Source organism: Oxyura jamaicensis, chromosome 8 (genome assembly GCF_011077185.1).
Source record: "Oxyura jamaicensis isolate SHBP4307 breed ruddy duck chromosome 8, BPBGC_Ojam_1.0, whole genome shotgun sequence".
NCBI classification, from domain to species: domain Eukaryota; kingdom Metazoa; phylum Chordata; class Aves; order Anseriformes; family Anatidae; genus Oxyura; species Oxyura jamaicensis.
The window spans coordinates 30,350,058-30,365,783 of record NC_048900.1 but is presented as its reverse complement, the minus strand read 5'-3'; the positions used below and the strand labels follow the sequence as shown (position 1 = coordinate 30,365,783).

At 60.0% G+C, this 15,726-nt stretch overlaps 1 protein-coding gene across 1 annotated transcript in view; it reads right to left on the bottom strand.

The window, feature by feature from the left end:
- The window catches only part of SGIP1 (SH3GL interacting endocytic adaptor 1), a 41,001-nt gene extending 30,091 nt beyond the window's left edge, over nt 1–10,910 (bottom strand). Inside the window, 2 exon segments of the mRNA XM_035333222.1 lie at nt 6,176–6,220; nt 10,869–10,910. Coding sequence (XP_035189113.1) covers nt 6,176–6,185 — 10 coding nt within the window. The 5' untranslated portion in view covers nt 6,186–6,220; nt 10,869–10,910.
- Between the last annotated feature and the right edge of the window lie 4,816 nt (nt 10,911–15,726).

The following is a 15,726-nucleotide window of genomic DNA, read 5'->3' as shown; positions in this document are numbered from 1 at the left end:
TGAGCAGTCGTCGAGGACAGGCTCTCCCTCCCAGGGTTGCTCGGATCCCTATTTTTAGGGTTTGTTTTTTGGGAGTTGGTGGGGATCAGGAGACGAAGGTGCTCCCAGCACCTCCCCGGCACCGAGCAGCCGCGGCAGGGGGACCCTGACAGTTGGCTATGAAGAGATGGATTTTGAAGCCCCATAATCTACACAGAACACGGAGGTGAAGACCACCGCCATCCCCGCCTGGCCGTGACACTGCCCAACAGCCTTCCACCCACCCCATAACTCCTGAGACCAAGGCCACCCAGCTGCAGACATCTGTGGCCCTCCAGGGTGTCTCACTCCCAGTTTGCCACCAGATGCAGGTTGCGGGGCTGTGACCCCGTGCCAGGAGAGGCCCGCTCAGTGGGAACCTGCTTGGATCAGCCCTTTGGGCACCAAGGAAAAGGCTAACACTGCGGAGATGAAAAGCTGAAGCGTGAGATGTGAACGACCAGAAGTCATCTCATGAAGTGTGAGCAGAGCAGTGCGGGAGGATGCCCTCCCTTGCCCTGCTGGCCACGCTGCTTTTGGTGCTGCCTAGGATGCACGGGGACATATATATATATCTAGACACATTATCTATGATTAATATGCAAGTGTGATTATATCATATATACTGTATAACATTAATAAGTGATATATAATAATTGTGTATATATAAGATGAAGATTTATACCCCAAATACATACACCCAATGGCACTTCCATTAACTGTCTCATCCCTCCCAAGCCCTGCCATCAAATACCCAGCTTTTAAAGCAACGATTAACCGCAGCCGTGCTGTAACTAAAAATAAGCAGAGGAGACCTGACCCGAAAGAGAAGCTCCATTGCCAGGCATTTAACACAACCACCAAGCCTCTTCCCAGCATCTGCTTCCCCGCAGAGGAGCGGTGCTACGTGAGGGAGCTCGAGGTCCCAGGTGGAAGGAGCCATGCAAACAGAGCACAAGTGACCTTATTATTAGTGAATCACGCTGGCTTCTTCTGCGTCTTCTGTGCTAGGGCAGAGCCAGGCCAACACCCCACCAAACTCAGTAAGCCTTACAGCGCTGAAATCAGCCCCTTAGACATTTCGGAGGGCACCCTTGGGGGGCTAGAAGTGCCCCAGATGAGCCCATTTCAGGCATGTTGACAAACATCGTGCTCCCAGAAAACCTCAGTGACAAGGCCATGAAAAAAACACCGTGAAAAACAAAAACAAAACCAAAAACACCCAGATAAACTTGTTTATGAGGCAGCATCTGAGATAGGGACAGGATATAGGGTGCATCTGAAGCGGCCGTGCGATGGTCGGCGTGATGCTGGAGGTGCCTTAAGGCACGCACAGAACAACAAATGCCCACTGACACGCACACACTTGAAAGCCCAGCACCCATTTATTATTAATTAGCTCTAATAACAGGGTGCATCCTTGATGGTTTCTCCGTCAGGTCCTGCAGATCTGGCTCTAGAGAGGAGCACTGCACACAGCAGGATGCGCCCCACTGCTGCACAGCCCCCCCTGGCACCGTGCCCCCTGCCCTCCCACCCCCCGGTCATCCCAGCACATCCCACGCTCCTGGTGCCCACCCCGAGCAGGTCTGCTAAATTCCCTGCGGCCTGGAGGCGGAAGGCTTGAGGAAATACCCCACCCTCCATTTCTTCAAAAACTCTCAAAAAAGCCATAGGAAAACACGCACAAAAACAAGACAAAAACCTCCCCAACCGACCAAGAAGTGCCAGGGGGCCAGGTCTGGTCACGGTCACCCCCGTTGCGGTGCCCTGGGGTGCCAGCAGTGCCTTCCCTGCACGGACCACACAAAACGTGGTCACTAAGATGCTCAGAAACGTGAAAGCCCAGCCAGCAACTTGCCATTAGAAAGCTTTAAAAATCATAATTATTGCTCTAAGGAAGATGTGCCGAAGTCAGGGTGCTTCTCCGAGGCTGGCACAGGTAAGGAATGGATCAAGGATAATATGGGGCTGCAAAGTGTGATCTCCCCCATACTGGTTCCTAACATCAACACATTAATGTTCTGTGTGTTTGCTCTGGTAGCAGGCAGGTTAAATCCCCCCGGGGGCCGGTCGGGTTTTACCGACACGTGGCCGTGTCCAGCCCCGGTGCTCCCGCGTGGTGCTGGCAGGGCCGTGTCACCCACAGGGATTTCCTTCCTTCGCAGCCTCTCCCTGCACAATTAGCAGCCGTGAAACTAAAAACCCCTAAAACCAACCCCAAAGTTAAAGATGGGCCATTCTGTGGGGCTGTAAATGGGGGGAACAGCAGCTGTGGCCATTCTGCACGCCTTCCTCCTCTGTCAGGGCACCGATAAAGCAAAAACCTCCAAAAGCCCCCAGGAACCTCAGCCCGTAACTGAGCTTCAATTAAAAACACAGCCGAGGCTGCTCAGCAGCTCGCAAGGCGCTCTGCTGGGCTTGTAGGAGCCATACGTGCGGTCTGCTTGGGGGAAAAAAGGGTGCACTGGGCCAGCCCTGGAGCAGGAGCACCGCCCTGGAGAGTCAGCATCCAACCCCAGTGGCTTCCCAAGGACAGAGGGGTTTTGGTGGCTCCCGAAGTCCTCCTGAGAAGCAGAGGGAGTTGGATATCTGAGCAGCCCGAGGCAGCTGGTGGGGCTGCTGCTGTCCCTGCTTCTTCCACTTCTCCCACTACCCCAGTGGCAAGTGGGGGTCCCAGGCACAAGCATCACCCCCCTTTCACACCGCCCACAGCCTTGGCACGGGCACCCAAGGAGGTGCCTCTTGCTCACCCTCAGCTGCCTCAGACCCTGGGGTGAGGACTCAAGAAGAACGCTCCCCTGATTTAACCCAGATTTTTAAGTGTCTAAGTTCTCATACTGCCAGTGCATCAGGCAGTGGTTTTGCCCTGGCAGACTGCAATTGCAGAGATGCCCATGGGCACACCTTAAACCAGGACCCACCAAATGGACGCTTTGCAAACCTGCACCGCGTGCACTTGCCGAGTTTGGCTTTAATTTCCACCCTTTCCACCCAAAGGGCCCCACCTGTGGAAATCCTGGTATCTCTCATGGCCAGAGCTGGGAAGCATTTCCAGGCTTAACCCAAAGCTGTTCCCGGTGTCCCCCCCATGCATGCAAAGCCAACGCTCTTGCTTAGTCAAGGCAAAGGCTTTGCCGTGTGCCATTTGCTGCCTCCAGGCCCAGCGCTGCCCGTTCAGCACCAGGAAAGCATCGGACAAGCATTGCTAAGAGGCGACACAACAAAGCTTTTGCCGTATGGGAGGTGACCAGCCACCCACGGAAGTTCCCGGCGTGATGCCCCAGAAATGGGGCACAGAGACCTGGAAAATAACCACAAAGAGAAACTCCTGCTCCGGGGAAGCTTCTCCCAGCTCTTCCCAGCAAACTCTGGAGCGAGGCAGAGCCATCCCTGCAGAGGAAGGCATGGCCTTCCCCGGCACCGTCGTGGCCCTTCCCCTCTCCCACCGCTGGACGAGCTTTCCCAACGCTGCGCAGTGTCTGCCTGAGTGCCATGTTGCAGCAGTGGTTTCAAAACTTAATTAAGCCGTATAAAATACCTTCAGTGCGTTTGAGATGCAGCAGATTAATTAAAAAAAAAGAGATCAATACACCCCTTTGTTCTCACACAAGGTTGTTTGCCTCAGCATCATCACTGGGTGCATTCCTGAGCCACTAGAGGGGAGGTCCAGAGCCCAGGGCCACGCATGCAGAGGGCTCACCAGCACCTCTCCATCACCAGCTGCTGCCCGAGGCCGAGTGCCGGCACGCCACGTCATTTTGCCATGGGTTATTTCCATTTTGCTGTTTCAAAGCTGAGGATTTCAGCCTCTGCTGCTGGCGGCCCCATCCCACCTGGCCAAGTGGTGCCCCAGCGGCCTCCTGGGGAGGGCTGGCTGCCTGGGACAGCAACATCAACGCGCATCTTGGTTACGCCTCTTGATTTTCAGATGTGCTTTGAGAAACAGTGTTTAGAAACATAACCATGGCTTTCTCTCCCTACCATCTGCCAGAAAATGCTCTATACCGGGCTCAGAACAAACACAAACCTCAAGCCCTGCATGATCCCAAAAAGCCAAGCCCCCCCATTCCCAAGCGGGATCCCAAACCAGCCCCAGAGCCACCAGCACACGGACACCAGCACGCACAGCCCCGCGCTCTGCCTGCAGGGCAATGCCCCAGCGTGCTGGTGAAGCACTCCCTGCCATTTCACAGAACAGCTTGGAAAAGACCTCCAAGACCTGGTCCAACCATCCCCCTTCCACCAGTACCGCCCACTAAACCCTGTCCCTAAGCACCACCATTTAAATAACACCACAAACCCTCCAGCCCGTTTGGCACAGGGAGCCGCAGGGACCTCGCGCAGGTTTCCAACTTTCAGACCAGTTCTAACTGGGGGCGTTAGAAACCATTCCTGTATCAAAATAAAGCACCTCTGCAAGGTGTCAGCGTTTCACCAGGGCATCGGTCACAAAAGTTTCACTGTTCCACGCACAGAGCTTGCTTCCAAGTGTTTAAAAATTAATCAGAAGCATTAATTATTTCTTCTCACTCCATTTCCTCCCTCCCATCACAGGTTCCCATGCACAGCAGATAGCAGGGGAGCGGCACACCAAGCAGCTCCGGGAGTCGCAGCTAATGGGGCACCGCTCATGGCCAGCCCCCTTCTCCCAAAGGCAGGCAAAACCTTTCCACAAGGCGTGATTCCGCCTCCAGCAGAGCCGCCAAAAAGCCACCAGAACGCAGAAAAGCAGGCCCACCCCTTCCTCGCACACAGCCACAGAAGCAGCTAGCACACACCACGCACTGCAGCAGGCCAGCTTTCATTTCCCCGCACTCATTCCTCCTGACACGGCGGCGCCTTCGAGAGGGGCCCTGTTCACGGCACCTTCCCCACGGCCGAGCCGTCGTGCCACTGCCACAAACACATCACGTGCCATGGCTCAGGATTAAAAATCTTCTAATTTGTGACCTGGGGGTCGTCAGTATAAGGCACCCAAGACCAGCAGTGCCCGTATCCCTCGCGCCAAGGAGCCAAGAAGCACAAGCAGCCATCCTGCGCTCGCACACGGCGCTGGGTTCCCAAGGTGAGGTGAGCAAACACCGGCACCGAGCTGCCTTCCCGGCCGGCCTGGGCACGGCCACACGTCCCTGGCCTCCATCACCACACGGCCACACGTCCCTGGGCCCCCGTCACCACCCAAAGACACGTCCCCGGTCCCCGTGGCCGCCCGTGCCTGCAGCGTCTGGATGCTGCTATCCGGGCACATCGCAGCAGGCAGGCCTCCGGCTCGGCCGAGGGGCCGTAAATAAATCACCTGCATTCTGAGCTTTTTGGCCCTGAAGGCTAAGAGCTGTTCTGCTTTAAGCAAATAATTTAAAAAAATCTCCCTTCCGTGGCATCTTGCTCATGAAGGCATAAAGGAGAGGTTTGCATACGGCCGAGACGGATGACACAGGTTAAAATCTGTGTAAGAAATGCCCGGGGGCTTTTCCCACGCACGACCAGACGCGCATTCTCCCAGCGCTCCCCGGAGCATCTGATGCCCGGAGCCCATATTTCCTCCTCGCTTCCTTTTCCATTCCAATAAGCCTCAAAGCAGTGTGTGTCCCCCCCCCGCCCCCCCTCCTTTCCCATCGCCTGCATCTCCAAGCCAGCGACACTGCATGGCAGAAACCTCCTTCAGCCCAGCATCCTCGCTCCCCGTTGGAAGGATTCGCATCCGTACCGCTGTGCTACAGAGGCACGGAGTCCCACCTATCGTCAACAGGCCCCTGGGCTGTGCGGGCAGATAACATCTAAAAATCATCCCCTGCATCACATCGGGGGGAAACAAGCAGGTTGCCAAGCAGGGGATGAATTCCTGCTCGCCGGAGCGCGATGCGGAGCGGTCAGCTCCGGCCCCAAGCTCCCTGCCCGGCTGCTGCCCCCCCGGCACGGGCACGGCGCTGCGAATAATCCCCCGGGCTCGGCATTACAGCACCCACCAGCTTGCTGACAGCAGGCAGGGAGCTTCGGCTTAGGGGGAGGGGAGGGTTTTTTATTATCCTTATTTCGATTTTCTGAAAGGAAAAGGCGAAGGATTCGCGCTCCCGGGTTCAATGCATTCTCCTTCCCCCACCATTGCCTTCAAAACTCCGGCGATCCCGAAAGACATGCTCAGATCATCACCTACCTTCCATCATGGTGGCAGAATTGCATTCCTCAATTTCCAAGGAGCCTGAAAAAATACAGGAGAATACAATCCCGGTTACCAGCTGCTTAACATAAGCCCTTAAATCAAACGCCTCCGATCCACGGCTTGTTTAGCTGCCAGAACAAGGAGGAATAAAAAAAAAAAAAAGCCAGTGCTAATGCCGGGGGCAGGCCATGGATGCTGCTGTGGCTGTATCACCTCCAGGATCACCGGAGGATGCTGAGAGAAAGGCAGGATGAGCCAGGCTCGGCTCCGGCGCTGCCCCCCGCCCCCCCCCCCCCCCACACGGCACAAGCGCGCGCCCTCCCCCGCCCCGCCCCAATGCCCCCGGGAGCGCACCAACCTATTTCCCATTTTTTCCCCCCACTTTCACCAAAAGCAGAACCCCTTTTCGTACCTCGTGACGCACTTCCCCTCCCCGTAATCCTATTGCAGCAGCTGGGGGAGCGAGATTAATTACCCGGCGCTGTCAGATTAGGAGAGCGCTCCAGCGGCGGGTGGTGGGGCTGGGCAGGGGGGGGGGAAAAGCAAATCCCCCCGGCCGAGGGCACACACACCAGGGCTGCACACCCACGGCTGCTCGTCCCTCGCCTCTCCCACAGCCACCCGAGGCAGAAATCGATGGGGCTGACGTCACGTCGCAGTTCGCCCCGGCAGGGTGACAGGCAGGGATCGCTCCCAGCCGCCTGCCGGAGCATCGGGGACCTCGTCTCCCGTGGGGTGCAGCTGAAGCAGGGACAAGAGGAGCCGTGGAGGGCAGGAGCCCACGTTGCACCCTGACCCTGAACACCCCCCGGCCACAAAGTGCCACCCGGAGCTACCACGGGGCACCGCCAGCACGCCAGTTACACCGGGCACTGCTGGGATTACCCCACAAAATATAAATCTGGGGTTTGCATGCAATCAGCACCTCCAAAAGTTTTTTGTTGTTGTTGTTTCCTCCTGGTAAAAATTATGCCTTAAAAACCTTTGCACCTTGCCCTGAAGCAGTCCCAACCCTACGTGGTCCCCACTCCTATGAGGGGCTAGGGGACACAGCCCCATCCCCAGGCTGGTACCTGCACCCTGCCGTGCCCAGGGAGGGGGACGTTGCCCCGTGCCACCCCCCTGGGTACATCCCCGCTGGAAAGCATGCTTAGGGAGGCCAGCGAGGGCTGCAAAGCCACCAGGCTCTGGGGCTTGGTGCAACCCTATGGAAGGGTCCATGGGCAGCTCTGAAGATGTTATTTAAAAAAATAAAAATAAAGGGGGGCAAATAGCTTTAAGGAAATCCACAGATTTGCTGTACGCGAACAGGAGATGTGAGGGGATGCGATGAGAAATAAAGGATGCAGCATCCATGGGGTTGGTGAAGTTAGGATGTGGCAGGGGATGTGCTCGGGGTCATTGGGTGGCTCTGGCAGAGCCGAGAAGCAAAGCCACGACCCAGAGGTACCTCGGGCACACGGCTGCCACCCCCCAGGACAAACCAGGCACAGCCGGCGCTCCACGGCACAGCCCTCCGGCATCACCCTCTGCCTGCAGTGGGAGCTGACCCCAACCCCTCACCCCACACCACCACCCTCAGGCTCCGTCCTAGCCTGAGGATTCTCTGGGATCGCCCCTTTGAGAAGCTGGGACACCAATGGGTGCAGCATTTTTGCCTGGGTGCAGCACATTTGCTATTGAAAAAATAATGGAGAAGCACGGCTGGATGCGTCCTTGGGGACGCACCCCTGGGGACACTCTCTCCCACCCCAGTGATCCCCCACTGGGATCACCTGCCAGAGGGGACACTTATCACCACCAACCACCCCTAGTAGTGCCTTGGGTGCAGGGAAGGGTGCCCAGCAGCTTCGAGAGATCTGTCTGCAACCCACGGGAAGCACAGCCCACGGAGCACCTCTCCGCTGCTCCCCAGGCCACCTCCCATGGCTTCCCTGCCACCACCAGGCTCCCCGCTGCCAGTCCCCAGTCCCAGCACTCCCCCAGCACCTCCCCGGTGCAGCTGGGGCAGGATTTACTCCCGACCTCGCTGCTCCTCCCATTTCATCAGCTCACACCACGGGCTCACCCACAGCCCTGGGGCTCCCAAAATGCAGGCTCCCCAGGAGGCCAACCAGCCCCACTTTACCTGCAGAAAAGGGCACAAGCATTCTAAACAAGCGAGGGAACGCAGTGGGACGGCTGGCAGGCTGGGACTGCCGGACACTCCAAAATAACACTTATCCCCAAATTCATACAGCTCTCACCCAGCACCCCGGGGCTGTCCCTGCAGGATGGCTCCTGCCGATATCCCTGCAGCCAGCTCGCAGCTGTGACTGGCTTCCAACCCATCGGAGCCGGGTAGCCCGTAACCGAGTTATCTTCGCTAATTCCTCACTTGGGCACTGGGTTATGGCAGCCTCCACACAGCGCTGGCGTACAGGAGGGCCAGGAAGAAACCCATGGCTTATTTATTGCACGGCGTAACGTGGCACCGACTGCGTCCCGTGGGACGCCGGGCCCAGAGGCACGGAGCTGATGAAGCATCCCTGTGTCTCCCATCCCTGCGTCCTCCTGCGGGCAAAGGCAGCCCCGGGGCAGGGCCCCGCAGAGGACACCACGACCCTGCACAGCCCCTTCCCATCACGGCAGGAGGAGGGAGCCAGACCCCGCTGGGTGCGCAATTGGAGGCCATGTGTAAACATAAACAGGGGAAGTCAGCCTCAAAGGAGAAAATAAGAAGGCAGAAAATGAGTCACGGCAGCGCATTACTCATACCGGAGCAGTCATGCTCGAGCCGCATGTGACGGGCGATCCCGGCGTGTCCCCGCCACAGGGCAAGGTGCCCCCGCGCCCCTGGGTGAAGGGATTTGCTAAATAAAGCTCAAATCCACCAGCCTCATCCCTCTCAGGGCACAGCCCCGTAAATCCCGCAGCATTAACAGCGCTAACGGGCAGCGGCGAGCCGGTCGCAGGCCCGCGCACCTGCCTCGACCACCCGCCACTAACGGGGCATTTCACTGAAAACTAGCCCGTGGGCTTCCCTGTGTGGGGCCAGAGCTGAGCCCTTGTGGAAGAGGCCAAACAGCCTGGGAAGCGTTAATTAAGCAGATGAGAACTGGGGGATCTCTCCCCACGTGCCCACGGAGGGCTCTGACACCAGGCCCCGAGCCTCGTGTGCCCGTTTCGCAGTGTAGGCCGCGCGCGGGGCCGTGGTCGGGAGCCATCGCACGCAGCCCGCCTCGCCAGGACTTAGAGACTGTGAACATTTGTGCCTCACTGCGAGACAGCTGAAAAATACCAAAGCCTTTTATAGGCTGCCATTTGGGCTTCGGTACAGTGACATTTTCAGGCTGCTTGCTCCAAATGCCTCCTCCCGGCACGACGAGGGGGGAGGCTGAAACACAGCCTCACTGGGAGAGCCTGGAGGGGCACGGAGGCTGGTTTGGTGGTGGCTGGGCATTTCCAAAAGATGGGGCACCCGGGCACATCATGTGGGTCTGGAAAAGGCCATCACACCAAGATCACGCCGAGATGTTACTGGGCTCAGCCACGCACATGGCATTCTCTGCGGCCAGCGCTCCGCAGCCATGGCACAGGTGATGTTTGTGTGCATGGACTCCTGGTACGTGCAGCCTCCTGGAGCTCGCCTTGAGTGTCACAGCTCAGCCTGACACCAGCCACAGGCACCAAATCAGCACTGTCGGGCCAGGAGAGCAGCTGAGGTGCCCACGGTGCTGTGCCCACCCCAAACCCCAGGTCCCCTTCCAGGATGCAGCAGCTCCACACTCAACAACGAGACTGTTACCATCTGCTCCGCTGGTTTTTTGCTCTGTTCGTCCCATTTTTCCCCCCACACAAAGAGCCACTGGGCCCTTCCCATTCTAGCAAGCAAGGAGAGAAGCTCAGGAGCAAGCCCTCGCTGTACCCCAGCACCAGCTACAGCCCTCGGGGAACACACACCAACGGGGTACAGCTCCCCAGCAGTGCTGGGGAAGCCCTGCTTGCCATACACTTCAGCAGAGATTCGCTGCTTGAGGCTCTCAAACCACAGCCCAGCACCAGCACGCAGTGCCCCAGCCCCCCGGCCCCGCCAGCCCCCGCACCCTGCGCTCGCTGCCTCCTGCCCTGCCTGGCACCCAGCCCCGCTGCACACGTGGGGAACCAGCCCCACGGGTTGCACAGCCGCACCCTGCCCACGCCGGGGCCCTGCAAGCGCTCTGTGCGCTGCTGAGGAGCCCCCAAAACACCCTGAGCATTGCAAAGCATCCCCTCCACCCCCCAGTACAGGCTGGGGATGGCGGCAGCAGCACCCCACGGGGCTCCCGTGGGCTCCCAGCTCCAGCACCACCCGTCACAAGCACAGCACGACCAAGATCAGCTTACACCCAGCACGATGTGCCGGGGCACCCACCGAGCAGAGAGCCACGTCCATCCCCAGGCACCAGCAGCACCCACGGTGCCCATTTGGCCGGCAGCTCCGTGCCAGGCAGCAGCAGTACCGGGGTGCAGAGCTCCAGGAGCAATTGAACGCTGCCAGAGCGGCCTCTGCCTTATTTAATGGCTCTCATGCACACAGAGGTAATTAGGCTGCACCCTGGGGCACTGGAGCACGACGGGAGCCCCACGCACACCCTGCCAGCAGCTCCCACGGCCACAGATCGAGCACCCATTTACCAGCAGCACCGAGCTCCCGGCCAGCACTCACCTGCCTCGTGCCCCCGCTTGCTCGTGAGGAGGCCAAACCCTGCAGGTGGGCTCCCCAGCTTAAATCCTGCCCAGGCCCGATGGGATGAGGCACAGCTGCGGCCCCGCACCCCCGGGGGCTGCTCCTGCCCTGCCCCAGCAGCTGCGGCAGCCCTGCCCATGGCTGGAGCCAGAGCCGCAGCCCCCAAGCTGCTGCGATGGGGTGGCACAGGGGATGTTAGTCGGCCTGGCAGCGAGGCCGTTGTGCCTTTTTTTTTTTTTTTAGTTAGAAAGAAGGTATTCAGGAACACGGAAAAAAAATCCCCATGCAAATGATGGGTGTGTGTTGTCGCAGACGGCAGCGCCGCCCCACAGCACACGTGTGTGTGTGTGTGCTGAGCGGTGCCCAGCCTGTTTTGGGGCGGTATCGCCGCGAGCATCAGCCCGGGTGTGATTTGGGGTGGAAACCACCCTCCCCGTGTGCCCCGTGTCGCGATGAGTGAGCAGCCCTGATGGCAGGGATGAGCCCAGGCACTGCCTGGCCCCCGGGAACCCAACAGCCCCATTTTGTGCATTTCTGCCCCAAGAAACACCACATTCGAATCGCTTCACGCCAAGGTGAGAAGCAGAGGCTCGGTAGCACACAAGGGGTTGGGTTTTAAATCCAACGTAAAACCTATAGGAACAGCGTTTTGAAGGTATTTTGAAGAAACTTCACATATTTGGGCGCTTCTCCTCGGCCCCGTGAGAGGCTGGAAGTGCTGCCCCGTGCCCCAGCCACAGCTGCGCCCGTGCCCAGGGGCAGGCGCCGCCACCCCTGCTGCCAGCACCGCCCGCCCGCGCTAAAAGCTTCTGACAGTTGCCTGCCTCGGGCTGTTTTCTTTTTTTTTTTTTTTTTTTTTTTTTTTGTTTTTTTTTTTTTTTTTTTTTTTTTTTTTTTTTTTTTTTTTTTTTTTCAGGACGGTTTCCACCGAAATAGCTCAGCTGAGCCTGAGGAATGAGGTTATGGAAAAAATACATACATGAATGGCGTTGAAAATATCCGTGCTGCGAAAGCCTCCTGCCTCTGCTCCTGGGCGCGTGCTGGGGGGTGTCGGGGCTGCCCTGCGTGCCCTGTGGGTGACAGCGAGGGAGGTGACAGCCCTGGCCCTGTGTCTCCTGCACCCGGCGTCAGCTGGGGTGAGCGCAGGTGCCCGCGGATGTGCTCCGGGTGATTGCATCCCCCAGCCACCAGCAACACGGCCTGCATTTCCAGGGAAGAAATATTTATCCCTTCCTTGTAAAACCAAGATTTTTCTGCAAGGTCTGCGTACTAAGAGCCTATAAAAGTGCCAGAGCTGAAGGTGGTGCCCGTTAGAGGGGAGGAAGAGGAGGCTGGAGAAAAATAAGCAGGGCTGTGCTTGTGCAGTGGGTCAAGTGGTTCTGTTGGGTGCGACCGGCTGCGCCTGCGCATGGCCGAATGAAGCCCTGAGCTCATTTGGAGTGAGCAGGAGCGGTGCTGGGAGCGGGAGAGGGCAGGGAAGGGGGGTTGGGGGCATGCAAGGGGGGCAAAAAAAGTGACGGGTCCCAAAATGAACTCCCTGGGGATGGAAGCAGCCTGGAGTCGCTGCGGCCAGCTGTGTGTTTGGGATCCAGCTGTGTTTGGGATCCAGCTGTGTTTGGGATCCAGCAGTGTTTGGGACCCAGCTGTGCTCAAGCTCCAGCCACACAGGATCCAGCAGTGCAGGTCCCCAGCTGTGCGGAGCCCCAGCTGCGCACCCCTCCTGCGGCACAGGACCCAGCAGCGCGCTCCTCCACCTGCGCGCGGCCCCGGCCTTGCGGGACCTCGGCCGGGCACGGCTCCAGCTGCGTGGGGCCCGCTCCAGCTCCAGCTGTGCCGACCCCACCGTGCAGATCCCCGCCGTCCGTCCCCATTGCGGGTGTCCCCGCTGCACGCCGTGCTGCGCTGTGCGGTGGCTGGGGCTCGGCAGATGGAGCTGTGCAGCTGCGCATGGCTGCGCGGGCAGGCCGGGGCTGGCTGCGGGGCTGCAGCAGGCCGAGCCCTGGCTGCCACGGCTGCTGCGTGGGTGCAGGAGCAGGGTGCGGGGAGCGCCGGGGGCGGCAGTGCCCACGCTTGGCTGCAGCACGGCGGGGCCCCCGCCTCTGTCCCGCGGGGCTGCAGCGGGACGCAGGCGGAGCTGCGTGGGGGGCACCCAAGCCGTGGCACGTTGCGCCCCGAGGGGCAGCGAGGGCGTTCAGCCACCAGCGGCGGGGCGGGGGGAGACGGGGGCGCCGTGGTTTTGTGTCCTGCTGCCCGTGCTGCGTCCCCCCCCCAGCTGGCACATCCCTGTGGATGTGTACGCCTGGGCTGACGGCGACAGTCCTGGTGTGAAGGGAGCAAGGGGAAGGCAGCCCTGGTGCTCACAGGGAACCCTGTGCTGTGCCCACGGGTCCTGTTCCTGGGTGCAGGGAATGTCCTCGGGCTGGCCCCGGGGCTCAGCCCCCCACCAGCACCACCACAAACCCTAAAATGGGGCAAAGCGGTGCCAGGGGGGAGCAGCACGGCCTGGCACACCCTGCCCGAACATGGGCTGCATTTGGTCCCTCGTGCACCACGGGGAGCTGGGCATGGCGCGAGTCCTGGGGCTGCCCCCGATAAGTTTGGGGATGGGAAGCTCACCAACACGGGTGGCTTCCTCGCAACATCTGCTCCGGGCAGGCAGACGGGGATGTCCTGTGGGGGCCGGGGAATGCTGGCATGTCAGCAGATGCTGAAACAACATCAGAGGGACCTGGAATAGGGACTTGTGGGGGTGACAGCAGGGCTGGGACACCCTTGGGACAGGGCTCCTTGGTCACAGCACCGTGCTCAGCCCCGCAGCCTGGCCGCAGCCGCTGTGCCGGCACCACCTCCCTGGCACCGGGGCTCTTTGCCGCTGGGCTTGGTTCCAGCACCACAGGCACGATAAAATCTGGGCTTTGTGCACCAGCCCCGAGCATCTTCCTGTTTTTGACTGCGAGACCATCAGCGCTTGGGATTTTAAGTTCTCTTTTTCTAATCTGTAGGATTTTTAGCTGAATGCTAAGCCAGTGGTGCCCAAATCTTTGGGGCTAGCAAACCGCCTCCAGCTCTCGGTGTCGTTTGCGGGTCCCCGGGGCTGAGTCCTGCCCTGCCAGCTGCTCCTGGCCCGCCGGGGAGGACACTGCACCACGGAGCACGGGGCTGTCCCCCGGGAGCCTGCCGGCCCCAAGGCAACCTGGGCACGGCCGAAACCCAGCCAGAAGCTGACGGATGCCGAGCAGCCATTACAATAAGAGCACGTTCCTGGAGGTGGTCCTGCTGCTTCTTCATGGTGGAGGCAGCTGCTGTGGCTTCGGCAAGCCCAGCGTCCTGCAGCTGGGGGCCTCCGTGCAGGCACCGTGTTCCTGTCCCTTGTCCCTTGGTGAGCAGCAGGGGGCAGCCCCAGTGGCGTGGCACGACCCCGCAGCTGCCCTTACCCAGACAAGAGAACCACGGCCTCTTCCTCCAGAAGAAACCCAAGGTTTCTTCGAGCCTTTTTGGGGGTGCACACCGTGTGTGGCTCAGGCGGACGGGCGCTGGGTGCCGAAGGAAACTGCAGGAACTGCACTGGTGCTGGGGACCAGCAGGAGTTTGGGGCAGGGGGACGGCAGAGCACAGCCAACACGCAGCCTCGTCCCCCGAGGAAAGGAGGCTGAGTGAGCTACCAAGCAAGCCCGCACCTAAACTGGGATTTCCCACCCCCCAAAACGGGAGGATTTGGGTTATTCAGCAGCAGAGCTGCCGGCAGGGCGCTTGCCGCTGCTGACGAGGAGAGAAAGGAGGCTGCTATTTCAGCGCAGAGCACCGCCAGGCTGCATGCATTCACGGTAAAGCTGCCGCCTGGCAGAAATGGGTCACTGGAAAAGAAAAAAACTGAAGCCTGGGAAGGCTGGAGGGGGGCAGAGCTGGGCGGGAGGGTGCCAAGCAGAGCGCGCCGCACCCCGTTCTTCCCGCCCCCCTCGGCAGATCGCTTCGTTTTCCCTTCATCCGCCCACCGTGCCTGCAGTTTCGGGGGATCACCTGCACTCGCAGCTCGTTGCTGTCTGCCCTCGGATGGATTCCCGGCCCCACAACCCGCTCCCCACCTCCGCACGTCCCGGGAGCAGACACGCGGCTCCCGGCGCTGCAGGGCAGAGCCGTGCACGTGGCTCGCCGAGCGCACCCGCAGCGGGTATGTGCAAACCCTGCGCATGGGCACATTCAGCCGAGCAGGGAAATTCGTACCGGCTCTGCCAAGAAGGCGTTCGTTAGTGGTTAGGATCCTGGCAAGCCGTGGCACAAAGCACCCCGGAGGCACCGCTGCGGGATGCTGCGGGGCAGGATGCGGCCCCGAGCTCGGCGGCGTACGTGCGCGCTCAGCGTTCGCGCCTCTCGCCAACCTGGAGGTCAGCTTCCATTGAAGCCCACTTACATCTGGGCCTGCGAGGCTTTGATGAAGGCTGGCTGTTAATTGCTGCTGCCATTAAGTGCTGTGTGGGAAGGAAGACGCGGCATCGGGGATCTGCGCTTTCAAGTGGCTTCGTTTCGGAGCCAGGAAGTCTGGGGAGAGCCCGGGGGGAGCCCACGCCGCGCCGGCAGCCGGAGCACCTCGCCGCGCCGACGCAGGATCGGCCACGAGCGCCGCGGGCAACCCCGTGCATCGCCCGCAGCGAGGGCGGCCCCGGGGCCCAGCCCGGCCGTGCGTCACAGACGGAGCGCGGCGCTGCCCGGGCTGTCCTCCCGCACGCTGGCAGGATGTGTTTTTACTGGAAAGTCGGTTGTTTTGGGTTAGGCCAGGACATGAAAGCAGCCCACGGCCTCTGGTGCGCCGCCGGCCGCGGCCATCGCCTTCCTGTCTGCA